Genomic DNA, 27,782 nt, shown 5'->3' with positions numbered 1-27,782 from the left:
TTCCATTTGAAAAGAGTGGGGCTGTGTTTATTGGTCAGAGAGAAAAACGGTAGAGCAGAGAGGTCGAGGGGTTTACCCGAGGCCCCAGGGTGTTGAAATTTGTCCGATATGCTTTGTTTTTAATATGGTGAATCCCACTGACTGGTCTTCAAATGTTAAACCAACACAGTTCCTAGAACAAACCCCACTTGGCCATGATGGACTTACTGCCGTTTTTACAGACCCGGGAATAGGCCTGGCTAAACTTTTGGTGAGGACTTTGCGTCTGTGTTCACACAGGATACTGCAGTGGGCTCTTGTCTGGGCCTTAGTGCCCATAGTTCTCTCTCCCTTCTGGAGCCAGCTTTGGGAACCTGCATCCTTCGCTTTTGTCTTTCAGTGGAGCCGTGGGATTTGCCAGCATCCAGGGTTCAGGGGGTTTCCCCGCGGTTCTCATGTGTGCGGCAGGGTCGGGCTGGGGGGTCGGAGGGGACAAGTGAGAACTGCCAAGGACCCGGCAGCAGGAACGGCCCCGGGGACCGTGTCAGATGTGGGCCCCCACCACCCCCCAGTCCTCGAAGCGACTCATGCAGACGGACAACGCAGGTCTCCCTAGTCTGAGGAAAAGCAGGGCCCGTGAGGACAGACTCGGGAGAGAGCAGCGGCGGGGGAAGGGTCCTCTGCCTGGGACCTGAAGTCCCTGCTGGCCCCCCCGCCCCCATCTGCCCCGCAGCGCCCCGGATGCCGGGAGTCGGACCGCGGGGAGGGCCGGCGTGCGGCGGCGGCAGGCTCCCGGGGCCCAGGCCGCGTCGGAGACTTTACTCACACTCTCCTACCCCCTCCTTGCGGGGCTGGGCCCAGGCTGCGAGCTCGGGCGGGAGTCCTGGGCCTGGCCCCGGTGCCCGGCGGGGGCGATAGGCGGGGCGACAGGCGGGCTCACAGGTGCCGCCCCCGGTGCCGCAGCACGTCCGTGGGCGTGAACAGGAAGTCCTCCCCGCAGACCTCGCAGTGGTAGGGCCGCTGCAGGGCAGACACCTTCGGGAGGGGCTCGGGGGTGGCTTTCTCAGCCCCTAGGAGAGAGGAGACGCGAGGCTGGGTGTGGGGTGGGGGGGTGGCTCCACCGCGTGTTCCCACCCCTGCCCAAGTCCCGGGGGCGGGGGGGGGGCTCAGGCTTTCTCCTGGCCCCGGGCTCTCCCTCCTCTGGGAAGCCTTCCTGGATTAACACATGCAAGTCTTTACTCTGTGTCTCTTGTTGTGTCTCTGTCACCCCCTGGGACACCCACTGCTGCCTCCCGGACCAGCCCTGGCGGGAGGTGTGCGGTGCATGCCCCGGGGTGACAATGGGGGTGTGTGGCCGAGACAGAGAAAAGAACGACAAACACAGCGAAATGAGAAAGAGGGGACGTTCTGGGCCCTCGCATCCCCGGCTCCTGGTCTCTGTGACAAAGCCTGATGTGGCTCCAGCCGGGATTGTCCTCAGTCCCCAGGTGCCGAGCGGATGAACGCCCAGACTCGCAGGAAACCACCGCGGGAGGGGCGGGCGGCCACAGTGCCCCAGCCTGCCCCACATTCTTACCTGGGGGGCTGTCCTGCGGGGCCTCAGGGCACGTGTTCTCATGGGCCATGCGCTCCAAGGGCGTCAGGGGCATGTGCAGGCCACAGTGGGGGCAGGTCCAGAAGGTGCGGAGACAGTCGCTGTACAGGTCCGTGTCGCTCTGGGGCAGGAAGGCTGCATCAGGACGTGGCCCCGTCCCAGAACCCCTCGGGGTTGGGAGGCCCCATGCTGAAACCACGTCTTTGCACTAAGATGAGACGTGGCTGGTGGGGAGGCCGGGACTCCCCCAGATCCCATCTTCAGGGGCAGGGGGCTGATGGGTCAAGTGGGGTCCATGCTTACCGCGAGGCAGTTGTAGGTGAGGAAGTCAGTGACTGCATAGCCCCCTTTAGTGGGGTGGGGGGAGAGGGGAGAACTGCCAAAGAGGCCGGGGAGACTGGGGGCAGTGGTGATGGTCTGGGGTCCCACATATAGGTTCTGGACTTCAAGCCCTGTGAGCCGCCGGAGGCTGTAGGGAACCTGGGGAAGGAAGGACAGGAAAGGAGAGATGGACTCAGGGAGACACTGTTGGGGCACCTGGATGGTTCAGTAAGAGGACCAACTGCTTAAGTCAATCACAACAGTCTCAGACACTGGCTACCACAGGCTTGTCTAACACACGCCCTGGTGCCCCTTCTCTGCTCCGTCACCTGGGGGACCACAACCAGACCTGCCACCGGGCCACCTTGCCCATCCTCACCCAGCACGTTGGTCCGATCCCCCTGCCCTGGCTCCCTGGACCCACCGCTCCAGGAAATCACTCTGGTGCACACCCTTCTCTGCGCCCCATCCACACGCAGTAGAATCAGGAGCAATTCCCAACTCCCCGCTGACGAGGTGGGGAACTGATCTTCCCCTGTGCCCTCCGTGAACGGATGGCTACTTACAGCTTCCTTCTCCAGCCTGCACGCCCTTAACTCTTACTGAGGGTAGCTCACACAGCACATGTAGTGGGTGCTCAATAAATGCATGTTGAACTGGTGGGGAGGGGCCCGCAGGGGCTAATGGCTCGGTCTATGGAGCTGGGCTCCCGGGGTCAAATCCTTGCTCTGCCCCTCCCCTGCTGTGTGACCTTGGGCTTGTCCTCGGCCTGTCCGGTTTGCAAACCCCCACAAGGAGCTGGAAGCCAGGCCTTCTGGACTCTGAAGCCCCGTGGCGGGCGGTCCCTCTGGCCCAGGCGGCACGTACCTTGGACGCCGCAAAATGCAGCAGGTCCCTGCTCAGGTCTGCCACCTCCTTGTGGTCCACCGGAGCCGCCGCCTCCTCTTGATCCACCTCTGGCCACCGCCGCTGGGCCTCACGGGCCAGCTGCCGGTCCAGGGCGCTTTCCCAGTGGGCCCGGAGCCGCACGGAAGCTGCCAGAAGGCGGACAGCGCTCTCACTCTCCGCAAGCTGGAGCTCCAGCCAGCCGTCGGCCACCAGGCGCGAGCAGTCCCCATTGGTGTCCAGGGACCGGCTGAAGAGCAGGAGGGACTGGAAGAGAGGGGACAGGAGGTCGACGGTGGGTGTGCGGGGCAGGAGGCCAGCTCAGACCCCTGCCCACCCTTCATTCCTCTCCCCACTTGTCCGTGGACCCCATGTGTCCACCTCCCATTAAACACCTACTGCACCCCTCCCGCCCCGTGTGCCAGGCCCCCTTCCAGCCTCGGCTGCAAACGAGGGTCCCTGCCCCCACAGAACAAACTTGCTACTTGGAGAGAGAGACCAACCAAGGTTAAAGCGTAAACTGTACTAGGTTCTAAGAAGACAGGGTCATCCTCCCGTGTCACCACAGGGCTGAGCTAACACACACAGATGCTCTGTCAACACCTCCTCGTTCGGCATCCCTCCCGTTTGTACATGTCACTACCTACGCTTTACCCTCAAAATGTACAAACAAGAACTGAACACTAGTTGACGGACAGATGCTGAGGGCCCTGACTCCAGCCCGTTTACTTTAAAATGTGTCAGGAAATGGAAAAAACCCCGGCTATTGTAGCGGACTGATGGGGGGACACGGACGGATCTGCTCCGCCTGCTGTTCTTTTGTGTGTGTGAGAAACGCCCTGTCAGACCCCAAGCATGCGGCAGAGAATCTCCGCTCTGAATCTTTGCTTCCTCGCCGAAGTCCTACCCGGCGCCACCACGCTGCCCCGCAACCCCGCTCTGCTCCTTTCTAGCGCTGCTGGGGGAACCTGGCATTCTCGCCCCTATTTCTTGGTGTTTCTGTCTGCTCTCTGCCTCCCCCACGCCTCTGGGAGCCCCAGGGATGCGGGCCGTGTTGGGATTCTGGTCACGACCGCATCCCCAACACCTAGATCAGGAAGCAGTGCCTAGTGCCAGGCAGCTGCTCGATCGTGTCTGAGTGAAGACGAACCAAGCAGGTTCGAGTCAGCATTCCGGGCGCAGGCGGAGAGCAAGGCGCCGGCAAAATCTCCGGAGGCTCAGGGAGCCCGCGGGCTTTCTCCCTTCCCTCTGCATTCCCCGGGGTTGAAGTGAGGGGGCCTGGTTACGGGGACCCCCAGCTGACAGGCAGAGGAGCCATGAGGTGTGGCGTGGGGCCCCGGAGCTCTGGCTGGGTCCCCTGCTCACTGTGCGGCTCAGACAAGCGACATGCCCCCCGAGTCTCATGGCGGCGTGCGGAACTCATGGGGTAGGGCAGCTAATGCCTGCAGGACTCTCCCTTCCTGGCTCCAGACACATACCCCGATCTACCCGCAACCCAAGCGTGTCCTCGGCCTCCACCCGGGGCCAGCCACCACCCTCTCCTCCCCAGATGACTGCAGTCGCCTCCTTGCTGGGCTCCTGCTACTGCCCCACATCGGACCCTGTTCCAGCTCTGCTCAAACCCTCCGGGGGGTGGGGGTTCCAGTCTCTCCGACCTCATCTCTCTGACGCCACTCATCCCTTCACCACCTCTGGTCCAACTGTTCCCTGGTCACGGTGGGCATGTGTGTGCCTCAGGGCCTTTACACTTGCTGTTCCAAGACACTCTTCTCCCTACGTATTCTGTGGTTCCTTCCCTCCCTTCTTCCCTTGTTCCACTGCACCTTCTCGATGAGGCCCAAACTCTGATCACTTCATATTACAGCCTGTTCCCTACCCTCACCCCCCCCAACCCCCTTACCCTATTCATTTTCCTCAAATATTCCTCATCTGCTAACATATCACAGGGCACTGCTTTACTGTCCTTATTACCATCCTCCCCAGCTGGACGTGAGCTCTGGGACAGCGGGAACCAGGTCTGGTCTTATTCACTGCCTGCAACAGGTCCGGGGCACACAGCAGGTGCTCAGCAAGTGCTTACGGAATGCAGACACGAATGCAGAGCCAGCAGCCAGCTGGGGGAGGGCAGTTCTTCGGGCCCACCCCGGCCTCCTGCCCCGGGGAGACAGTTGTCAGACCTGCGAGTCGGGCTGCGCGGGGCTGGGACCCACCTGCAAAGCGGGGACGCGGACGCAGTTCACCAGGTAGGGTTTGTTGGTCTCCAGCAGGGAGACGAAGGCGAGGAGCTGGTGCTTGCTGCTCATCTTGTCCTTGTCATCTGAAACAGTCCACAGGGCAGCTCAGGGCACCCTGCCACCCGATCTCCTACCCTCAGCAGCCCCTGCGCTGGTCTGTCCCCCCAAGGGTGCCAGTCCCCCCAGGGCCATTTACACACGTTAAGAAATACTGCTACTTTTGTTAGGTGCGATAGCGTTCTTGTAGTGCAAAAAAGTCCTTATTTTTACACTTCTAAATGATAGGACAGCGTTGGGCTCCCTGCTTCTCCCTCTACCTGCTGTTCCCCCTGCTTGTGCTTTGTCTCTCTCTGACAAATAAAAAAATCTTTAAAAAAAAAAAAAAAAAAAAGGATGATCAGATACACAAAACTAAATGATAGGACATCTGGGACCTGATCCCAGCAAAAAGGAGAAAAACGTGAGGTGACGGAAGACACGGGGTGGCAGGAAGCTGGGTGAGGGTACCAAGGGCTCATCCCATTCTCTACTTGGATGGGGTCTGGGATTTTTCAAAATGAAAAAATAAAGGGAAAAACAATGTAAAAGGAAGAGGATGAACTGTCTGGGAATTTAAAATCATAAACCTTAGCTTTTGGGGTTAACGCGGTTACTTTGTTTACAAACAAGGACAGAGAGGAGTTGCGTCCCAGAGCTCGTGCCTGTGCCTCGGGGAGGGCGCCCGGCTGAGACCCCGCCTGGCCTGTTGCGGCCTCAGCCGGCTGCTCCCTCCGGCCAAGCGCCTGGACGCTGCCTTCCGTGCCCCCACGGCCAGGACTAAGCCGGGGTGTTCACAGGGCCCACGGGACAGGTCCCCTCTACTTGCGAAAAGCTCCGGCCTCCGGGGGTGTGGCCAGAGTGCCCCATCAGCCGCCACCGCCCCGGGGCGGGGCTCCGCCTGGGAGCGACTCCCCGAGAGGTCTGGCTTTGGGACCCCGAAGGCCCCACACCTGCCGCTCCCGTGTCGGCAGCCCCAGTGGAGGCAGAGTGTGGGTGGGAGCCAGGGGGTAACCCCAGAGGGTGAGGGACAACCCAAGGTCCCTGTCCCTCTGCCCCTCCCCTCCCGAAGGGTTCTGCTCTCCCCGCCTGCACTCACAGTACCTCGGCTGGCCTGGCCGGCCCCGGCCTTCCGCTCCTGCGGGTGCAGAGCCTCGGGGCTGCTGGCAAAGATGCATGTGGGGTGCAGCACGGTGCCCTGCTGGGACTGCGTGTGGAACATCTGCAGAGGCCAAAGGCGGACGCCAGGTGACAGAGGCCCTGGGACCTACTCCTCCACTGCCCAGAACCCTTCTCCTCCACTCTCTCAGCCAGATTCCCCCGTCCATGTCTCCACTCAGAAGTCCCCTCTTCCGGGGGCCTGGGTGGCTCAGTCGGTTAAGCGACTGCCTTCGGCTCAGGTCATGATCCGGAGTCCCTGGATCGAGTCCCGCATCGGGCTCCCTGCTCAGCGGGGAGTCTGCTTCTCCCTCTGACCCTCCCCCCTCTCATGTGCTCTGTCTCATTCTCGCTCTCTCAAATAAATAAATAAAATCTTTTAAAAAAAAAAAAGTCCCCTCTTCCAGGAAGCCTTCCCTGACACCCCCACACTGCACCGGAGCCCCGTGAGGGCAGGGCCAGGACTGTTCCCATAGCCGCCAAGTCCCCAGCACCGAGCAGGGCTGGGAAGGCGTGCTGAGTGACAACGTGCACGCGGGTCCAGGGCGCAAGGAGGAGGCCCACCTGGTCCGAGTCCTTGCGACTGCTGTTGAACGGATCCGGGACGGCGAGCTGCGGGTAGAGGCCCCGGCCCAGCACCAGCTTGAGCAGGGCCATCTGGTCCCGCGTCAGGTCCTGGGCTGAGCTGGTGGCCGCCTGCAGCTGATCCAGGCTGTGACGCAGCTGAAACTTCACGTCCTGGGGGGAAATGCGGGGTGGGGGGTGGGGATGGTGGGTTCCCGGGGGGCCCAGCCCGGTACCCAAGGGGCTGGCGCTAGGACACGTGGACCCCAGGGTGCTGCGGAGTGCGGGGACCAGGTCCTGTCCACGGAGCCGGGTCTCCTGAGCGGAGCGCAGCCCACCTGGATGTCCACGCTGTCGCCGGGCCCCCGGTCCTCGTCGCTGGAGCCGCCGTCCAGGTCCCCCTGCAGCCGCAGCACCTTGCGCCGGCGCCCCCCGCCCTCCTCGTGCTGCCGCTTCAGGTGGTACAGGGCCCTGCGCTCACGGCGCTCCTGCAGCCGACGGTAGCTGTCGCCTGGTGTCGCGGCCTGCGCCCGGGCCAGCAGCCCGTGGTCCTCCAACAGCTCCTGGGGGGGGGGGGGGCCAGGTGAGGGACACAGGGCCTGCCACCCGCCAGCCCCTCTGTTTTAGAGGACACGGGACGTCATGTCTGTGTGACACAGAGAAAGGGGCCCCTGCCTTGCACCACCCTCTCAGGTCTGCAGGCCAACACAAAGTGAGATGCCGAGAACGGCCTGAACATCCGCGGTCCCCGATCGGGGGGAGGCTCCTAAAATTGCATGGTAGGCCGCGGTCGGGTGACCACCCCCTCCGGGCCTCAGTGTGGCCATCCGCAATCAGGGGCAGTGATGACGCCAGGGACTCGCCCTGTCCTAAAGGCTCTTCGTGTATTAACTCATTTAATCCTCAGAGGACGGCACGGAGGCTGAGGCCCAGGGCCGTGCAGGAACTTGCCCAGGATCGCACTGCTAGTGAATGACGGAGCTGGGACTTGCCACTGGGACGTCCGCTCTGGATCTGATGTGCCAGCCATCGCCCCCTGCTGCCTCCCAGAGCTCAGCACCCCTGCTCCAGGCGGCCAGGTTCTTCGTGAGGATGTAGCATGTGACCGCTGACCCTGGCCTCTTCTCCAGGAAGCCCTCCTGGATTTCCACCCCCTTTGACTCACCCAGGCCACCCCACGTCTGAGTGTCTGAGGGTTGCAGGAGGTGGGTGTAGGGTGGGACTCCGATTGCGCCATCAGAGAAGGAAAGGGGTGGTGTACCCACACTCACTACCCCTCCCCCTCCCAGCCTCCCAGCTTTGGTCCCGAGCCTCACCTTGAACTGGCGCCGCAGGTTGGCCATCTCGTACAGCCGGTGCTCCTCTATGCCCCGCTGGCGGCACCACTTGCGTGAGTTTCTGCTCCGTTCGGATTTCACCTGGGTGGAAAACCGGACACCAGGGGGTCAGGGCCTAGCTGGATGGGGAAGGGTGCAAGGGCTGACCCAGCGCCCGGACGCCCCCAGCACAGGCCCAAACACCAGCCCCTGAAGAATAAGAGGCAGGGACACATGTGTTCTCCTTCTTCTTCCAGGTCTCAGTGCCACTGCCCCCTCCTACAGGAAGCCCTTGCAGACCACACTGGGTCAGACATCCCCTCTGGGCTCTCCCAGCCCCCTGGACTGCCTATCACAGCCCATTCTCGGTGATCACAGTCTGGGGACAGGTCTGCCTCTCTGCACGGGACTGTGCAACCCAGGAGGGCAGGGCCACGTGCTTTTAGTCACCACCAGTCCCCAGCACTGCCCGGCACAGGGCCAGGCCCAGAGCACGTGCTGGATATACACGTGCCACCCTAGGAGTGTGTGGCCCTCCCCTGGGTGGCAGGGCTTTTATTCAGCGCTTTAAAAACTCCAGCCTCGGGGGCGCCTGGGTGGCTCAGATGATTAAGCGTCTGCCTTCGGCTCAGGTCGTGATCCTAGGGTCCTGGGATCGAGCCCCACGTCGGGCTCCTGACTCAGCGGGGAGCCTGCTTCTCCCTCTCCCTCTCCCTCCCCCGCCCACCCCGCTCATGCTCTCTCTCTCTCTCTCTCTGTGTCACAAATGAATAAATAAAATCTTTAAAAATAAATAAAAATAAAAACCCCAGCCTCGGGTGCCTGGGTGGCTCAGCCGGTTAAGCGTCTGCCTTCGGCTCAGGTCATGATCCCGGGATCCTGGGATCAAGCCCTGCATCAGGCTCCCTGCTAAGTGGGGAGTCTGCTTCTCCCTCTGCTGCTCCCCCACACTTGTACATGCACACTCTCTCTCTGAAATAAAAATCTTTAAAAAAATACAAAACCACCACCAGCCTCCCCTTGAGGCTGGGCCCTGGGAATGAATGGTGGAGACGGGGCCCTTCCAGTTTGCAGAGGGCTCAGGGGTCCTCGGCAGGGCAGCGGGCCTCCCCTGGCCGCACACAGAATGTCACAGACAGCGGTGGCCCCGCCGCCGGCCTCACCTGCAGCCAGGCGTTGAAGACATTGAAGAGCGTGAAGGGGTCCCCCTGGTCACTCTCCAGGGGCCGCCGTGCCACCGCACACTCCGGGTGGCTCTGGGCACTGCGGGTGAAGGGCGACTGGACGCTGAGGGCAGCCGCGATGGTGAGCACGGGCTCCGCCAGGTGGAACATGGAGCCCAGGATCAGCATCTTCCCTGGCGGGGGCGGGAAGAGGTGCGCGGACACCGAGCTGAGCCTCCTGGGCTCCAGGACGGCCACCCCCCACCCCCCACCCCCCACCCCCGGCCAGCTTCAAACCCCCTCCGCCTGGCCCGCAAAGGCCTCGGGAGCCACAGGGACAGAATCAAGCCCACGCTCTGCTTCCCAGTCACGTGAGTCTGGGCAAGGCCTCAGTTTCCCCATCTGTAGGCCGGAGGTCACCTCAGTCTCACTGCCTCGGGCCCCAGGTGGGCACCGTCTGAGAGCTGGCTGCTGTCGGCAGCACTGCCCCCACCCACCTGGCTCTCCTCTCCACAACTGACGCCCCCACAACCCCCTCCTGGCTTCGTGTTCCTTCCGGCACTCGCTCTGACCCCCCACGGTCTCTCCCTCCTCCCTCCAGAACGGGACTCCCCATGAGCCCCAACAGCCAGCCAGGCACACCGTGGGCACTGACTTCTGTGCCTGCCTCCGCTGGATCCTCTCCTGCCATCTTTGTTTAATTCAAGGTGGAGGTGGGGGGAGAGGGGAAGGGGGGGGAGTGGGAGCAGGGAAGACAGGGCAAGACGGAAGCAGCAGGCCCCTGGTCCGCACCACCAGGCCCTCGCCTACCTGCCCCGTGCTCAGCGGCCTGCGTAACACGCGTCTGACTCATCCTCTCTGGTCCCCTTGGCTGCCTTTCTGTAAAGTTCCTGTTACACATCTAGCCTCGTAAAATAAAGCTGGGCAAGAAAACGAGGCTGTCCCAGAACCCTCTAGCTCTGTCCCTTGGGCAAGTCCCTCCGTTTCTCTGCGCCTCTGTCTTCCCGTCGGTGAAATGGGCTAACGGCGGCGTCTGGCTGCCATGAGAACGGACCGTGCCGCGCCGGGAAGCACTCGGCGCCCCACCTGGCGCAGACGAAGCACGGTGACTGAGCCATCCGGGCCCGGAGGCTCCCGGCACTGAGTCCCCGCAGGGCTTGGGGACCAACAGTGTCCGCCTGGCTGGGGTGCCTCCCAGCTCTGCCCACAGCATGACCCTGAGCAAGTGAGTGACAACCTATCTCTGAGGCTGGATTGAGTTACTCCCACGTCACGCGGATCCAATCCAGGCCCTGTTGCCTGCTTGCTCCAGGCCCTTGGGTGCAGATCTTTGTCCCTGGCCAATCTTCAACTTCCTCGTCTGTACAGAAGGGGTGACCAAAGGCCCTCCCCTCCCCAGGTGAGGGTGAAATGACAGAAGGCCCACAGAGCCTTTCACTGACACACGGCCGATGCTCACAGAACGTTCTTTTTCTTCTCAGATCGGATTCCCCTTGCTCTAGCCCTGTGTCCTCAAACAAACAGAACCACCTTCATAACCACGAGAGGCCCTCAGGGTCGGTGGTCCCCAGGCTCCTGCCCCCCTGAAGCTCCAGGATGGTGCACTGATGGGGACGTTAATGATGTTAACATGGGCAGAAGGTTCTGTGGAGCATCATGCCCAGCCAATAGTGCCACAAGGAGTCCTGCTCGCCTGGGAATACTCTGCGTGCCACGGAGCCTCTAGAACGTCTCGAGTCAGGACAATCAGACCAGAACACAGTCAGCGAGTTTCTCAGAAGGGGCAGGGATGACTCAGAGATGAGCAGGAAGAGGCAGGCCATGTTGACATCCTTACGACACCAAGAGAGGGGACACCAGGGTGGAGCTGGGAACAGGGTGTGTGGGGAAGAGAGGGGCCTGTTTGTTTACTGCTGTAACCCAGCGCCCGGAACAGGGAACTCGTGACCAAACCGACGGGGCCCAGAGAAGGAACAGTCTGGCCCTATGAGTCGCTCAGAGCATGAACGGTCCCCGCAGCCACTCCCAGAGCCCTGGGTGACCACTCTGAAGGAAGTCCTCACCAATCACAACATCCACCGGCAGCTGGGCCAGTAGGGACCCGATGGGGGTGAGGGCCTCAGAGCTGTCCAGGGCCCCCTGGTCCCGGAGGTAGAGGATGGCTGTTTCCAGGCTGGCTGGTGGTGGGGGCTCGATGAAAGGGAAGGTTCGTGGGTCCCCCACGTTCATGCTCTTCATCTGGAATGACAGTTGAGCCCCCCAGGAATGGGGGACACAGGAGCTACTATGGAGCACTGGCTGGGGGCTCACAGATCATAAACTCATGCTACCTTAAAACTCCCAATGCCAAGGCCCTCTGCACGGGGCAGGGGAGAAGGGCCACTGTCTGTCTGTCTGTCCAGCACCTCTTCTCCCGGACCGTGGCCGCAGAGCAAGCCACAGGACCTAAGCTGGACCAATCTTGGTTTCTCAGCCCCTCAACACAGCAACCGAGCAAGGAATGAGTATGGGACCTGAGCTGAGCCAATCAGGATCTTCCCAGGGACGTTTGCAAACGGACAGTGGGAGAGAGAAGTTCTGGCTTCCTCTCTGGTTCTGAGGGGCCAGCGTGGAAGCCCAGAGCTGCTGGGATTATTTTTCCCTTGCCTGGAGATTAGCCCAAGCACAGCAGATGAAGAAGTCCTCAGTCATTCCTAAGCCAGACCACCCCCCACGATGGATGCACAACCTCGTGAAATCCTCTTTTCTGCTCACGGTAGTTTGAGTTGGGTTTCTCTCACCGTGGACCAAAGTGAATCCTCATTAATTCAGAGGTCCAGAGGGGCAGCAGGGTGTGGGGGAATCAAGTAAAGCATGCACCCATCACCGGGCCTGGCAAGGCAGAAGCAACCATCCCCTCTCTGGACCGAATGGAGGAAAGGTGGGCGTGGCAGCTCATGGGGCCGGGAGAGAGCAGGAAGGGCCCAGGGGCTCTAGCCAACCTTGCCGCGAGGTCATCTGCTGACTTGGGCCTCATCTGGCGGGCACCACAGCTTGGGCTGGCCACCCAGCAAGCAGCCGGTCCACCTCCCTCCCTGCTGCCTGGACAAACATCCAGGGCCCATGAAAACAAAACAAAACAAAAAACCCTTTACGTTAGAAGCTCTGGGTGAGGGGTAAGGCCAGATTTTTTAAATTTAAGCTCTCTACGTGATTCTACTGTGTAGCCGGGGCCAGCAATCCCCGCTCTGAGCTACTCAGCCAAGGCCACGGCCCTGGGCATTTCCAGGTCAACCAGGAGACACCCATGACCCAGTGCTGCCGACGAGACAGGGATGGGAGAGCGGCCAGGGGCCTTCAGGGAAAGGTGCCCAGGGTCTTAAAAATGAGACCCACGTGGAGGGGCAGTTGTTGCCTCTGCCTCTGGATGGTCGAGGTGGTGGTGATGTCATGGCTGCCACAGCCAGGTGGCACGCCTGAGGCCAGCTCGGAGCCCGACAGCCCCAGATGGAACCCGGGCTCTGACCGCCTGGGACACACCTGGGGCAACTTAAATCACATCTCTGTGCGACTGGTTCCTCGTGCAGAAACTGGGATGATAAGACAACCTCCCGTCTAGTTTTTGCGGGGATCCAAACAGTTCTACACAGACAACACCGAGGACGGCGCCTGGCCCACAGCGAGTGCGAGGCAAGCGCTCTCTATCCAGCGTCACCTTTGCCATCACTGTGCTTGGAAGAGCCGCTGACGGACGGAAGATGGAAAAGGCTGGAACGAGCCCGAGCCCTGTAGGACATCACTGACCCACTTAAACAACCGAGCCTGCCGCCTCCCCATCTGGGGACTGCTCCGCTGTGAAACGGTCCATCGTCCGTATCGGTCAGGCCCCATGGGTCAGGAACTCACACGGTGGGCCCCAAGCAGCATTTTTGAAAAATGAAATCAAACAAAACAGGAACTACGAGGGTGCATCACCCACAGGGAGGGGGCTGGTTGGTGCTCCCGGCCGCTGCCCCCCGGGGGAGCCTGCTGTGGAAGCCGTCGGCCCTTCTTCTTCTGCCCGAGCCCAGAGCCCAGAGCCCAGAGCCCAGAGCCCACACCGGCCAGGCTCCCCAGCAGCCGCGGGTGTGAGCGCTAACCAGGGCAAGGCAAGTGGAGGGGCCTGGCCCTCCAACCCTCCCAAGCTCCTCTCCCACGCTCCCTCCCCTCCACCAGAGCCACACGGGGAAGGGGCCTGGGTCCCCAGAGAAAAGAAACCGCCCGCCACCCCGAGGACCGAGATTCTGTGTGCCGGCCGCTCGGCGAGCGGGCCCATTTGGTACAGCTCCCTGATCGAAGCAAAGCTGACTAACGAGCTAAGAGCCAGGACGTAAAATGTACGGAGAAGCCCCGGTTTCAAGAGCCACTTCCGGGCGGATTTTCTGTCCCAGCTGACGGCATTGACGGAGTCACGAGGTTCTTCCCACGAGCCTGTGGACCCCGGGACAATCCTCTCCTTGCCAGGGGGCCCGGACGGTTGGAAGCCATGAGCTCCCGTGCCCTTCCCGGCCCTGAAACCCCAGGGTGGGTCCCGGCTGAGGGGCCCCCTCCCCGCCCAGGCCTCACCTGCAGCACCAGCGCGTCGAGCGCCACCCTCCGAATCTCCGGGACGGGGTAGGGGGCGAAGGCGTCGTAGTCGGACTCAGCATAGAGGCGGAAGCAGACCCCGGGGCCCGTGCGGCCGGCCCGGCCCTTCCGCTGCTCGGCGCTGGCCTGACTGATCCAGAACTCCTGCAGCCGCTGCAGCTTGGCCTGTGGGTCGTAGCCCATCTCCTTCACCTTCCCTGCACGGGGATGGGAGACTCGGTGCGGCAGCCACGGGGGGCGGGGGGCGCACCTCCGCTCGGTCCCTGACGCCCTCGCCTCCTTCATTCCACTGACGCAGACGGAGAGCTTGTTTAGCCTCGACCCTGACACCCTGACGCTTCGTTGATTTAGCCTTTTGTTTCCTCATTCCCCCATCTCTTGCTTGTGTATTCAGCAGCCTGGTCATCCAACTGTTATTATTAGGCGCCTGCTGTGTGCCAGGCAGCGTGCGAGGCGCTGCTGTGATCGCTGTCCCTGCTCTCCCGGGGCTGAACAGAACAGAGTTCATCAACTCTAAGACCAACTCTGTCCACTTTCACAGTCTCTGAAAACGGGGCGCACCTTGAGAGCAAAGCCACGTCCACATTTAATGGCCGGCATTTTTAAATTTTGATGGTACATAAAGTGACAATGTTTTACTGCTCCCAGGTTCGGTACGATAAGCTCACTGCTAACACAGAGTGCTCACTCAGCACCAGGCACCATCCACAGTACCCAGGGGAAGAATTCGCTCGCTGAATCCTCAAAACCGAGGGAGGCTCTGCTATTCTTGTCATTTTACAAATGAGCAAATACACATGGTCTCAGCGACACAACCTTGGTCACATAGCCAGGCTGGCCCCAGCGTCTCCCAACCGCTACGCTACGCTACATTGACTTCCCAGACAACGGTCCAGTTGGGAAGACAGAAAAGAAATAGGTCAACAGATATGAAATATAAGGCCCATATTCTGGGGAACAACAGGTCTCATAAGGAAAGCAACAGTGGCAGGAGGAGGGGGAATCACAAAAGTGGACAAGGTAGGCCTCTCTTATGGCGGCACATTTATGCAGGCCCTGAAATGAGGGCGTGAGCCCTGTGGATATCTGGAGAAAGACTGCTCTCGGCAGGGACAACAGTAAGTGCAAAGGCCCTGAGGCAGGAGCAAGCTTGGAATGTCTGAGAAGATGCTGCCGCTGCCCCACAGCCCTAAGGCCCCCTACTCCCTGCTTTGGTCCAGAGTTCCCTCACTGCACTTGCACATCTCCAGACCCCACACTTCTCTCTAGGGCCTGAGGGGTGGCGGGGAGCAGCTCTTACCAGAATCGACTACAAAGCGGATCCCATCAATGGTGACAGAAGTCTCGGCGATGTTGGTGGAGAGGATGCATTTCCGAACTCCAGGGGGGGCCACGTCAAATACCTGAAGGGGGGGCAGAGGAGGAGGTGACATCTGAGACTAGCTGACCCTTGCTGACCCGTGTCTGGTGGCCTCCCTGACGACTCCTGGATGGCCCACGGGCACGTCACACCCACTTACAGTATCTCGAATAGCCTCAGCGCCTCCCACTGAACACTTTTCTCCTCCTCGGGTCCCCATCTCAGAGACAGCTCGTCATCCACCACTCCACGTGGGCCAGGAATCTGGGCTGTCCTGGCTCCCCTGCCCCTCCCTGCTCCAGCCACACCTGCACGTCTTGGACGTTTCCGAAATTCATTCCGTTCTCCCCAACCCACAGTCTTGCCCTGGTCCAGGCCCTCGCTTCCCACCCAGGTCCTGCCCCAGCCTCCTCCCTGGTCTCTGGTCTCCCATCCATGATCACACACAGCAAAGGGATCTGCTAAAGCACAAACTGGCACTGCTCCCCACCTTGCTCAGAACCCTCCCATGGCTCCCAGGAGCACTCAGGACAAAGCCCAAGCACCACACTGGGTCTTCAAGGCCCTGCGGCCTAGGCCTGCCCACCTCTCAGTACCACCCGGCCTGCCTTCCCCATCACAGTCTGGACCCCAGACACCCTGCAGGTGGTCTCCCAGGGGCCCCACCTTTCTCTCACCGCAGGCCCTTTGCACAAGCCCTTCTCTTAGGCCCAAGAGACAAACACAGTGGTCAAGAGTGGGGGATCTGCGACTAGGCCTGGGGGCCAGAGCCAGCCTTCTGTTTTTTGTGTATCAAGTTTTAACACAGCACAGCCTCACCTGGGTCAGTCTGCGGCTGCCTTCCTGCTGTAATGATAGAGAGGAGTAGAGCCAGAGACGAAATGGCTCACAAAACCTATGACTTTGGGGGCACCTGGGTAGCCCAGTTGGTTAAGCGGCTGCCTTCAGCTCAGGTCATGATCTCGGGGTCCTGGGATGGAGCCCCGCGTCAGGCTCCCCACTCAGCAGGGAGTCTGCTTCTCCCTCTCTCTCTGCCCCTCCCCCTTCTCATGCTCTCTCTCAAATAAACAAACCTACAACTCTGTACTCCCTGGCCCTTTACAGGAAGTTGGCAACCCCTGGTTAAGAGCGTGGGCTCTGGTGCCAAACTACCACGTTCCAAAGCCTGGTTCCACCACTTACGTGACTTTGCACGAGTGCCTCGGCCCCAGTGTCTGTGTCTGTCCTGGGTAACAGCGGCCCCTGGCAGACGGGGCTGCCGGAAGGTCTCAATGAGGCCAGGCGTGCACACAGCTGCCCACTCCGGCCGGCACCCAGCAATGCTCCACACACCTTAGCCAGGGCACTCTTCTCCCTGCCCCCTTCCTAGGCTGGGGCTTTCTCGGGTCTCAGTTTTGAACGTTTCTTCCTCCAGGAAGCCTTCCCTGAATCCACCACAACTGTGCTCTCACAGAGCTGTGCCCGTTTCCAGAACTTTCCTTTTCCATTTGTAAATTATCCTTGCTTGCCAGCTCCCTCCACAGACCGGCAGCTACTCGAGGGGAAGGGCCATATCTTGGCTCCCAGCGTGTCCCAAAGAGCCCCCTCGGCGCAAGGGGAGGCACTAAGGAGGTGCTCAAAGGTGGTTTCTTCAATCAACCAATGACTAACTGTGAAGTGAAGGGCCTCCCCCTTCCCCCCGCAGAGAACCGTGGTAGTCAGCCTCCACAAAGGCCCCAATGTGGCTCGCCTCCCAGGATCCACACCCTCATCCAGTACCTTCCCCCTGACCAGAGCAGCCCAGGTCAACTAACGGGACACTGCAGACATGACGGGCCGTGATGCCCAAGGCCAGGCCATAAGGGACGTTGTGGCTTCTGCTTGGGTCTCTTGGGGAGAGCCAGCCACCATGCTGGGAGGACACTCAAGCAGCCCACGTGGAGGGAAACTGAGGCCCCCACCCAACAGCCCGCCATGTGAGTGAGCCCTCTTAGAGGAGGGCCCTCCAGCCCCGGGCAAGCCTTCCGATGGCAGCCCACACCTCAGCTGCACCCTCCGGAGAGAGCCTGGGCCGGAGGCACCCACCGAAGCCTCTCGCGACCTCCTGACCTGCGGGAGTGATGTGAGATGGTGAACACTTACTCCTCTAAGCTGCTAGGTTTGGGGGGACTCTGTTATACGGCAACAAATAACTACCAGGGTGACCCGACGGCCTCTCTGACGGCCCCCTCCCAACCCTTCCCCACACCCAGCTCGCAGACTCCCACCTCCACACCTGTGCTCGAATCGGGCCTCCCCTCCCCTCCCATACAGCCAGACGCGCCCTGCCCCCCGCCCCCCTCCCCCCCCCCCCCCCCCGGCCTGGCCACACGTGGTACCTTGTCCTGGTCGGCCACGGAGAGGGTGCTATGCAGGGGCAGCACCACCCAGCGCTGGGTGCGGCCGGCGTAGGTCTGGGCAGCCTCGAGGACCGAGCTGATCTCTGCCATGCCACTGAGGAAGACGAGGACGTCGCCCCGCTCCTCGGGGGGGTACTTGCTGTCGATGGCTTCCAGTACCCTGAGGAAAGGCCGAGGGTCCAGCCTCCCGGACTTGGACGCTGCTGGCTCCGTCTCCTGTGGCTGGTACACGACCTGCAGGGAGACGGCCCCGGGCAGGGGCGCACCTGTCACCCGAGCACAGGGCCACAGGGCAGGGAGACCCCAGGCTGCAGGAGACGGCGGGGACCCCTCAGGCAGCACCTGGCGCCCTTGAGCGAGTTAGTTAGAGGAGGACGTCCCAAAAGGACAGCGTATGGGGGTAACCAGGCTTCTGGGGCGCTGGGGACGTCCGAGGTTCTGCAGTCCGGGTGCCGGCTGCACGCAAGTATTTGAAGTGTGAAAGTTAGCTGAGCTCCACGCGCGACACGCACGTTCCGTCGGGTTTGACAGGTAACTTCAACAACAACAGAATTTTTAAGGGTGGAGTCAGGATCAAAAGCCTAGAGAAATCACTTCTCAGACAGCATGCTCCCCCCCTTTTTTTTACAGCTGCTCGGAAGACAGACGGATGGGTATTTAGAACCCACAACCACAAGGAGCAGTGCGGTTTCCTGGTGCTGGGAACTCCGGGACTCCTACCAACTCCCCCTGTGAGGGAAGGGAGTGGCTTTCAAACACAAAGAGAGCAGGCATAGACCGACTCGCAGGGCCACCGGGAAGCCAGGCGGGAGGGGTCCACGAGTGCCACCCATGGGGGGGGGCGGGGAGACAGACAGGTGGGGAGGGGAAAGGGGATCCGAAAGAGCGAAGAGAAGCTGCCTGGCCCGGGGCCACATCTGGGATTCCAGCAGGATTCCAGTCCCGGCTCTGCCGCTCCGCATCTCTGAACCTCCGTCTTACCCCAAAGGGGCAGAAATCCCTGGCGCAGGCCCCCCAGGGCTGTGGCGAGGGCCGCCCTCGTGGGCTCCCCCACGCTAGCGGCTTCACTCTGATCCCCGACAAGACCACTATGCGAGCCACAGCAAACAGGCTGGAGCAAAAGGGGGCAAAGGTCAGGGTAGAAGTTTCCGGAGAAACCAAAGACCTGGGGTGGGAGATTAAGGACGTGTGTGGAGTCAGGCCTGCCCAGGACCGCTGTGGGGACGGGGTGAGGTCGGGGGTGTCAAGTGGTGTGCAAGACCCACAGTGGCCCCAGAGACTCTGCTCTTTTCTTCCTGGGCACGTCGTCCCCTAGCGAGAGAGCGAGCACCTTCCAGCCCTCCCCACCTTGCACCAGATGGGCACGGAGATGAGAACAAGACAACTGCAAGGTCACGTCCAACTTAAAGACAAACTGGCCTTCCCCTGGACTAGGGCTCCTTCCCTCTTCCTGCAAGCTTTGACCAGACAGACCTGGACAGCTCCCTAGAACAGTGGTGCTTGGTGCGGGGGCGGGGGGGGAGGGGGGGTGGGGGCTGCCCCCAGAGGACATTTGGTAACATCTGGAGACATTCTGGGCCATCACCCCTGAGGGGGAAGAATGGCGCTGGCAGCTAGTGGGAAGAGGCCAGGAAGGCTGCTAAACATCCTACAACACACAGGGCAGCCCCCACAATGGAAGAATTATCCAGCCCAAAATGTCAACAGTGCGGAGACTGAGCAGCTCCACCCTGTGCGATGGCAGAGCAGGAGAAAAGAGGAGCCCGGGTCCCTGAATGACCACATGCAACAGAGCTGCCCAGCAGCCTGGACCAGCAGGACTGTTATATAAGAGGAACGAACTCATAGCTTTACTTCGCTGGGTCTCTTCCAACAAGCACCAAGCACCTGCCCAGCACATTGCAAATGCTCAGGAGATGACAGCTTTAGAAGAGAGAGCATGAGCAAGAATGTCCTTCACAGAAAGATGGGACTCTGAGCAGGAGAGAAGGGACAGGTCCAGGCCGGCCAGAGACCGGGTGGGAGGACTGGGGGACACGGGAGCAGCACTGACCGTGATGGGGAACAGCCTCCCAGGCACCTGCACCACGGGAGCACCACCGAAGTAGCTGGAGAAGAGCGAGATGTTGATGGTGGCCGACATGAGGATGACCTTGAGGTCCGGCCGCTTGGGCAGCAGGCGCCGGAGGACGCCCAGGAGGAAGTCGTTGTGGAGGTGCCGTTCGTGGACTTCGTCCACTATCAGGACCTGGTACTGGGGCAGGCTGGGCTCCCGCTGGATCTGCCTCAGGAGCAGCCCCACCGTCAGGAACACGATCTTGGTGGCTGCCGTCCGCGTGCTCTCAAAGCGGATCTGGTAGCCAACCTGAGTTGGGGGGAGAGGGGGATGGTCAGGATAGGAGCCCGCGCCTGAACACCAGCCCGCACCCGCCCAAACTGAAAATCTGAGCAAATGCCCCTGCTCCCCGGCCCCCATCAGACTCTGGAGTCCAGCACGCTTGGGGCTGGACGTCACCTCTGCCGCTTAGTGCTGCTGACTCGGGGCGAGCAGTTCCGTGCCTCAGAGACATTTCCCCCCTGCCCCGATGCTGGGAGAATGGTACGTGCTCATGCACATAAAGTGTCGGCACAGAGCCTTGCGTATATACTAATTAATGATCATGGGGATAGTTCACCTTTGAGTCCCTACTCTGCTGGGAACTACTGTAAACACTGAATGGGCACCCCCTACTCATTTCATCCTCACAGCCAATGTGAGAAGCAAAAACCACCATTCTCACCTCACTGATGGGGAAACTGAGGTCACTCATCCAAGGCAAAACACAGTTAAAGGCAGTATTGAGAGGAAATGATCTTTTTTAAAAATTTTATTTGAGAGAGAGAGGAAAAAAGCACAGTGGGGAGGGGCAGAGGGAGAAGGAGAGAGAGAATCCCAAGCAGACTCCACACTGAGCGCAGAGCCCCACATGGGGCTCGATCCCACGACCCTGAGATCGTGACCTGAGCCGAAACCAAGAGTCGGACACTCAACCAACTGCGCCACCCAGGCGCCCCGTGAGGAAATGATCTTAACCCTACCTTGTATCACATACACATCAATTTCTGATAAATTATAGTTTTAAAGGTAAAAATCCTTAGGAAAAAACATAGGATGTCCTTATGTCCTTAAAGTAGGGGGATAATCCTTAAACAGAACCCAGAGAGTGCCAACCACAGGAAGAAAATGACAGACTGAACAGTATTTAAATAAAAAGACACCGTCATCAAAAGACAGCATTCAGAAAATGAAAGACAACTCACAGAGTAGGAGACAAGATCTGCAATACACAAATCCTACAAAGGACTCGTTTCCCTCCTCTTTAAAACCCCATAAATCGAGAACAAAAAGACAACACTAAAGACAAACAGGGAGAAAGACTTGAACAGACACTTCAGAAAAGAGGATCTCCAAATGGCCAATACACACGTTCCACCCTTAGTTGTCAGAGAAATGCAAATTAAAATGTGCTACTACGATCCACCCACCCAGAAAAGCTAGAACGAGAAAGATTAACTGTAACAAGTGTAGAACACAGCACCAGTTGGGAATGTGGATGGGTACGACCACTTCGCAAAGCGGCTCGGCAGCATCCACTAAAGCTAGACGATCTTGCAGATCTGACGCGTCGGCGGTCACACTCCTAGCTATATCCCTGACGGAAATATGTACCGACAGACAGCAAATGGCATGTTCTAGAATGTTGATGGCAGCGCCTTTCCACAAGAGCCTCAAGCTGGAGATGCCCCAAGTTCCAGTCAACAGCAGAAGGGACAAATGCCTTGTGGTGTCTGCACCAGGGGATACCAAACAGCAGCGAGAAAGAACAGGAGGACAGTGTGCACCCACACACTCGCCCACACACAAGTCCCACAAAACTAATACCGGGCGACAGGGGACAGGCACCAAAGAGAACACACTTTTTGATTCCATTTATAAAAAGTAAATAAAAGAGGCAAAATTGATCTGTGGTGTTTCCTCTTTAACTCAACTGTCATCATCTAAGAGATAATCTATCACTCAGGATAGTGACAACTCTTGGGGCCTCAGGGCAGTAACGGGGGGGACGTGGGGGACAGAGGGTTTCTGGGGTGCTGGTTACATAAATGAATTCAATTTGTGAAAATTCACTGAGCTACACAGGATACGTACTCTTCTGCTTAGAGTATTAGAATTTCAGTAACGATTCTTAAGGGGCAGAACCTGGATTAGAACCCTAGAAATCATTATAAAAAAGTAGCCTCACTCTTTTTTTTATGGCTGCTAAAAAACCAATGATTTAGGACATTTCCAATTTTTTGCTGTTAAAAGTGTCATACTGGGAGGGGGGCGCCTGGGTGGCTCAGTCAGTTAAGCATCTGACTCTTTTTTTTTTTTTAAAGATTTTATTTATTTATTTGACAGAGAGAATGAGAGAGAGAGCACATGAGAGGAGGGAGGGTCAGAGGGAGAAGCAGACACCCCGCTAAGCGGGGAGCCCGATGCGGGACTCGATCCCGGGACTCCAGGATCATGACCTGAGCCGAAGGGAGTCGCTCAACCAACTGAGCCACCCAGGCGCCCAGCATCTGACTCTTGATTTCGGCTCAGGTCATGATCTTGGGATCAAGCCCCACATTGGTCCCTGCACTGGGTGTGGAGCCTGCTTGAGATTCTCTTTCTCTCCCTCGGCCGCTCCCCACGCTCGCACTCTCTCAAAAATAAAATAAAAATTTAAGAAAGTGTTATGGGTAATGCTAGTGCCTTTCTCGTTTGGACCATATTCAGGTCAATCTGTAGATCAGTCTCTCGAAGAACCGGAAGTGCTCCGCTAACTTTCATCGATACGACCATAGGGGCAACAGCCTACGCCTCGAGGTCGCGCTGGAAACACCGGAGAGCTGGCTAAGGCCCACCCACCTGGGAGCCATACTGACTGAGGCTCTCGAAGCTGACACGCTTGGCCAGGGAGATGCAGGCGATCCGCCGGGGCTGGGTGCATGCCACGTGACTGAAGCCGGCGGCCAGCAGGTACTGGGGCACCTGAGTGGACTTGCCACAGCCCGTGTCCCCGGCCACCACCACCACCTGGTGCGCCTTCAGCGTCTGCAGGATGCGGTTCCCGTACTGGGCGATGGGAAGCCCCGCCCGCCCCTGCTGCAGTTTGGCCAGCCGCCCGAACGCCTGCTTCTGGCCGAAGTCCAGGTAGTGCAGCAGGGCTCGGCGGAACTCGGCAACTCTCTCCGGGGGCTGCCTGCCCAGCCCCCGGGAGCCGCGGGTGTCGGGGCCCAGGACCGAGAGGTTGATGCGGTAGCGTGGGTCGTAAGTGCGAGGCAGGTCAGCCAGGGCTGGGACGCTGTGCTTGCGACACACGGGGTCTTTCTCCCGCTTGCTGGTGGCCTTGAGACTCTGGAATCTCTGCAAGCGTTCAAAGAAGGCCCAGAACTTCTGGCACTCCTCAGAACCCTGGCGTATATAATCCTCATCGCGGAAAAAGGCATCCTCGAAGAGGCGACGTGTCTCTGGACAATTCCAGTCCCATTTCTCGGGGGCCTCCTCCTCACCGGGATCCCAGTGTCGGCCTCGGGGATCCCCGCCCTCCTTCGTTCTGGGAGGAGGCATGCTACTGGTGCTATCTCCAAGTCACAGTAAGAAGCCAGTGTCTGGAATAAGGAACCACGCTCTCTTCAAAGAGACACTCTCCCTCCTCGTTGATGGTCCAGGATGACCACAGGCAGTGACAGAGCAAGTGCCCAGGAACCTGGCTCAAGCTGGCGACACCCAGGGCCCCTCACAACTCCTGCAGTGATCTCTGGGACAGACACTAGTCCATCCTGGGTTTTCAGGTCCGGAATGCCTGGAGGAGAGAATAGAAGACATTCATTTTTAGAAACATTTCCTGAGGGGCGCCTGGGTGGCTCAGTTGGTTCAGCGACTGCCTTCGGCTCAGGTCATGATCCTGGAGTCCAGGGATCGAGTCCCACATCGGGTTCCCTGCTGAGCAGGGAGTCTGCTTCTCCTTCTGACCCTCCTCCCTCTCATGCTCTCTGTCTCTCATTCTCTCTCTCGCAAATAAATAAAAAATAAAATAAAAAAAAATTAGAAACATTTCCTGAAAGCCTGCTGTTCTGGAAGCACTGGACTAGGACGGATAATATGAGTAAGGCCATCCTGAGCCCTCACATGTGGTCGTGGTCACAGGCGAGAGACAGACAATCCAGTGACTGGGCCGTGGGAGCCCACAGGAGCTGCCTGACCATACTTGGGAGTCAGGGAAGGATGCCCAGAGATGTTTGAGCTGAAACCTGAAGGAGGGTGGGTCACGGGGCCAATCGACAACAGAACCTTGTCACGAGCGGCAATGACACAAGAGGGGTGTGGTATAATGAAGAGTAAGGCAAGTGTTCTTCATCTGAGGTCCCTGAGCTTCAGGACATCTAGGAACGCTTTGAAATCAAGTGCACAATTTTGCAAGTGTTAGGTTAGACGCGGTCTTTGCTTGCCTGGCACATCCCTTCCTCCCTTCCTTCCTTCCTTTTCTGGTAACAGCACCCCCCCCCCCTCCCCACCTTTGAAAAGCAGTCCTTCCTGGATTCCACACGGTTCTGACGGCTCCAAGTCAGAGAACCCCTACTGCTTGGGCAAGCGACAAAGGCCTGGCCCATCACGGCACCCGACTCCTCCTCCTTCAACCGTTGATTGGTGCGAGAGGCGGACACATGACCCACAGGGAGCCAATCACGGCCTTTCTCTGGCATTTACACTAGGACGACGTATCAACCCGCAGCTGTCTGTAGTAGTAGCTCTTGAACCCCCGAGTCCTTCCTAGAAACCCATCCTAGAGAAAAGCCTGCACATGCGCACAATGAAGGACGCACCAGGATGGCCACTGAGGAACTAGGAAAAGTGGGAGAGAGAGGAGCTTGGCTTAGTCCACTCCAACCCCCACTTCTCAGCTACACAAGAAAATGTCTTTTGGGCAAAGTTGGTTTTCTCTCAGCTGCCTAAGTCCTAACGTATGTACAATTTTATGGAGTGAAGCCCATCACCCAGATTCTTTAAGTTTATGACCTTAAGAGCATTCAAACCTTCCTTGGTATAGGTTTTGGAGTCAGGCAGATCTGGGTTTGAATCTCTGAATCTCCGAATCTTCATCATTTATTAGATGTGTGGCCACCTGCAAATTAACTATTTTGAGGCTGTATTCTTCACCCATAAAATGGGGATAATACCTACTTCCAAACACTGCAATGCTTATCGCCTAGCCTGGGACAGAGGAGCTAAACAGTAACTAGAATTCAAGTCCACTCTTTCTCACAGTGATGACTAACATGGAAAATCAGTGACAGGAACCAGGGCATACAGCCTGGAAAACTACACTCAAAAGGCCACAATTTGAGGCTCCTGGGTAGCTAATTTGGTTAAGTGTCTGACTCTTAGTTTCAGCTCAGGTCATGATCTGAGTCATGGAATCGAGCCCCGCACCAGGCTCTATGCTCAGCAGGGAGTCTGCTTGAGATTCTCTCTCCCTCTGCCCCTCCCCCACCCCTCTCTAGAATTAAAAAAAAAAAGGCCACAATTCGCCTTCATCTGGAATTAGCAATGCTTTCACCCACTCTCCCTGCAGTCTCTCAGGGCCATCACGGAACACAGTTCAGAGATTCGATCTCTGCAGTCTCAGGGGGGAACTCAGGCCATCCCTGGGAGTAATTAGAGCCAGAAGGGGGGTTTCTACTGATGAAGCATCTGTGAGCTGGCAGAGTGGTTTCCCATGGGAGCACATTTTCTGGTAAACACCTGGGTTAGGTGATGCTAGAGTGGCTTCATAGGTAACTCCTGCTGGAAGGGAGGCAGTAAGAGGAAAAGGCCTTAGAAGGCTACGGATACTGAGCCCGGGATCCCGAGAAAAGGATCCGGAATGAAATGAGCATTCCTCCCAGCTGCAAGCTGCCTATGCGCACGTGGGCCCAACTGAGTACCATGGCTCTGGAGTCTCAACCTTGTAGATTTCCTGGGTCCCCTCGATTCTCTGCCACAGTGTCTCTGACCATCTCTGGGTCTCTTGGTGATGGCTTGCAGAGTTTCTCTGCTTCTGAGCTCTCCCCTCTCTGGCTGTCCATCCTCATGTCTCAGCCTGTTTTTTTCAGCTCACCATGCTCACCCCTCTTCCCTCTCATAGTCTGGTCGCGTCTCTCATCGTTTCTCTTATCTTCAGGTCTGATATTCTCTCCAACCAGCCCTCTCCATTTGACCCTTTCCATTCCTCGTCACTTCTCCAACTGACTTTCTCACTTGCTTGTTCAGTCGTGTTTGTTTTTTTTTCCTGACGCTCCATTTTTCTCTCTCTCCAGTTCCCAGTCTCTATTACTGCCTCTCCCTCCATCATGACTATTCATCTGCATTTCCCCACCTAACCTTTTGTCTCCCAGTTCTGACGCTTTACTAGCTAACAGCGCTCCTCACTTATCAGGTACTATTCTAAATCACCTATGTATATTTATATGCACAACTACATACATACACACAGCTACACTTTCTTCGTGTTAAAAAGGTGCTATTTGGGGTACCTGGGTGGTAGAGCTGGTTAAGTGTCTCTTGGTTTCAACTCAAGTCATGATCTCAGGGTCATGAGATCAAGCTCCACATCGCTGGACTCGCTCTCCCTCTGCCCCTCCCTCCTCCTTTAAAATAAATCTTAAAAAAAAAAAAGTGCTATTATCACTCCCTATTGTACTGAGCCAACGACAGGTTAAGTACACAGTGAGACAAGGAATTCAAATCCAGGGAGTCAGGCTCCCATTTATTCCTCTTCATCTTCTCAGTGTGATTCTCCGTGGTCTGGCTTTTAAACTTGACACTGTCTTTTCAGTTCTCTTTGCTCTCCAAGTTTACCAAATGCACCCTCTCTCCATCGAGCCCCATTTCTCCACACTCCAGATGGCTCTCTCTTCACTGGTCTGCCCTAATCACCCAGTTCCCATCTATCTCACTCACTTCCCACCTCCGGCTTTCTCTCCAAGTCTCTTTCCCTTGGCTGCTCTTCCCCTTTCTCAGTCCCTCCATCAGCTTTTGCCAGGTTCTCCCTATGCCACTGCCTCCATCTCTATCTATCAGTCTCTCACCATTAATGAAGAAAAATCTAAGATGGAGCTGCGAGGCCAGAAGGATGGGGGAAGCTCTCCTGCGATACCACCTGAAGTTAGTACTGGAAGAACTGTCAATTATAGGCTCCAACAGAATTGCCGACAGGAAAGAATCATCAATTACAGGTGCCAACAGGGAAGGAGGTACAGCTGCATCTCCCACAAGAAAGCGACCACCCCAGCAACTCAGCCAATGAGAAACCACCAACACCCCGAACTCTTGCTCTTCTCCAACCTACTTTCCATTCAAAACAACCCCTCCCAACTTCCTCCTCCTTCTCCATAAAATTATCTTCTCTGTGGTTGGACTAGCCAATGGTTTTTGCTGTAGCTGGCTTGTCCCAAGTTGCAACTCGCAGTTATCCCCAAGTAAACCCATTTTGGCTGGTAAAATAACTTTTAAGGTCAACGAGTGTTTTGTTCCTCCGTTTGAACCGCCCTCTTCCTCAGTCTCTTTCTGTTCGCTAGTTTCCCACCTCCCCAAGTTCACGGTGCGACCACATTTCTCTGCAGCCTCTGGGAGGCGCTCTGGGGGGGACCCCATCAGCTCCTTGGCCCCAGTTTGCGGCTTCCGTCCTCTCTCCGCCTCCCCGTCTCTCGGTCCCTCAGCTTCTCCGAGCTTCTTTTCGTGGCTCCCATTTCTTCCAGTTTCGAGTCTCTGTGTCGCCCAGGTGCTGTCGGGGCGCTCAGGCTCCATCTCCGTCCGCTTCTCCCGGGCCCCATGTCTCCTCCAACACATGTTCCCATGTTGGAACTTCCCTCCCCACCCCTCGGCTCGCTCCCCAACTACCCAAGCCGGTCGGACACCCACCGCCTCCGCCGCCACGGCCCCGCACAACAGCCCCGCCACCCTCACCTCACTAACAGCCGGAATCGCTCCAACTTCCGGTCCCCAGCGCCCCTCACGCGCCCGAAGCCGCTTCTGCGCCTGCGCGCGCCGCCTTCACTGCCAGGCCCCACCCCGCCGCAGGCAGAGGAGCCAGTGTGCAACTGGGAGCGGCCAAAACGCACTCTGCGCCTGCGCACAACA

General features: G+C 58.5%; 1 protein-coding gene across 6 annotated transcripts; it reads right to left on the bottom strand.

Annotated features, from left to right (window-relative positions):
- Positions 1–27,668, bottom strand: DHX34 (DExH-box helicase 34). 6 transcript variants are annotated; one of them, XR_004675954.1, is made up of 18 exons: positions 27,609–27,668; positions 22,530–23,466; positions 19,647–19,958; positions 17,573–17,827; positions 15,156–15,258; positions 13,835–14,052; positions 11,314–11,488; positions 9,251–9,444; positions 8,088–8,189; positions 7,110–7,334; positions 6,772–6,945; positions 6,154–6,271; positions 4,990–5,096; positions 2,762–3,046; positions 1,877–2,053; positions 1,556–1,694; positions 806–1,049; positions 1–454 (listed from the first exon to the last, which is right to left on the bottom strand). XR_004675954.1 is itself a non-coding variant. In XM_034986862.1 (17 exons), exons 2-17 carry the CDS (start codon positions 23,229–23,231, stop codon positions 916–918), a joined length of 3,420 nt encoding a protein of 1,139 aa, XP_034842753.1. In that variant the 5' UTR covers positions 23,232–23,466; positions 27,609–27,668; the 3' UTR covers positions 1–915. The 6 variants fall into 6 exon arrangements, 5 of the variants coding, with proteins under 5 accessions (XP_034842753.1, XP_034842756.1, XP_034842754.1 ...); XM_034986862.1 differs by having other exon boundaries at positions 1–1,049; XM_034986865.1 differs by having other exon boundaries at positions 1–1,049; positions 27,564–27,619.
- Between the last annotated feature and the right edge of the window lie 114 nt (positions 27,669–27,782).

Source organism: Mirounga leonina, unplaced genomic scaffold, assembly GCF_011800145.1.
Source record: "Mirounga leonina isolate KUSES-001 unplaced genomic scaffold, KU_Mleo_1.0 Mir_376, whole genome shotgun sequence".
Classification (NCBI taxonomy): domain Eukaryota; kingdom Metazoa; phylum Chordata; class Mammalia; order Carnivora; family Phocidae; genus Mirounga; species Mirounga leonina.
Note: the sequence above shows the minus strand (reverse complement) of the source record. Positions and strands in the feature narration are given on the sequence as shown.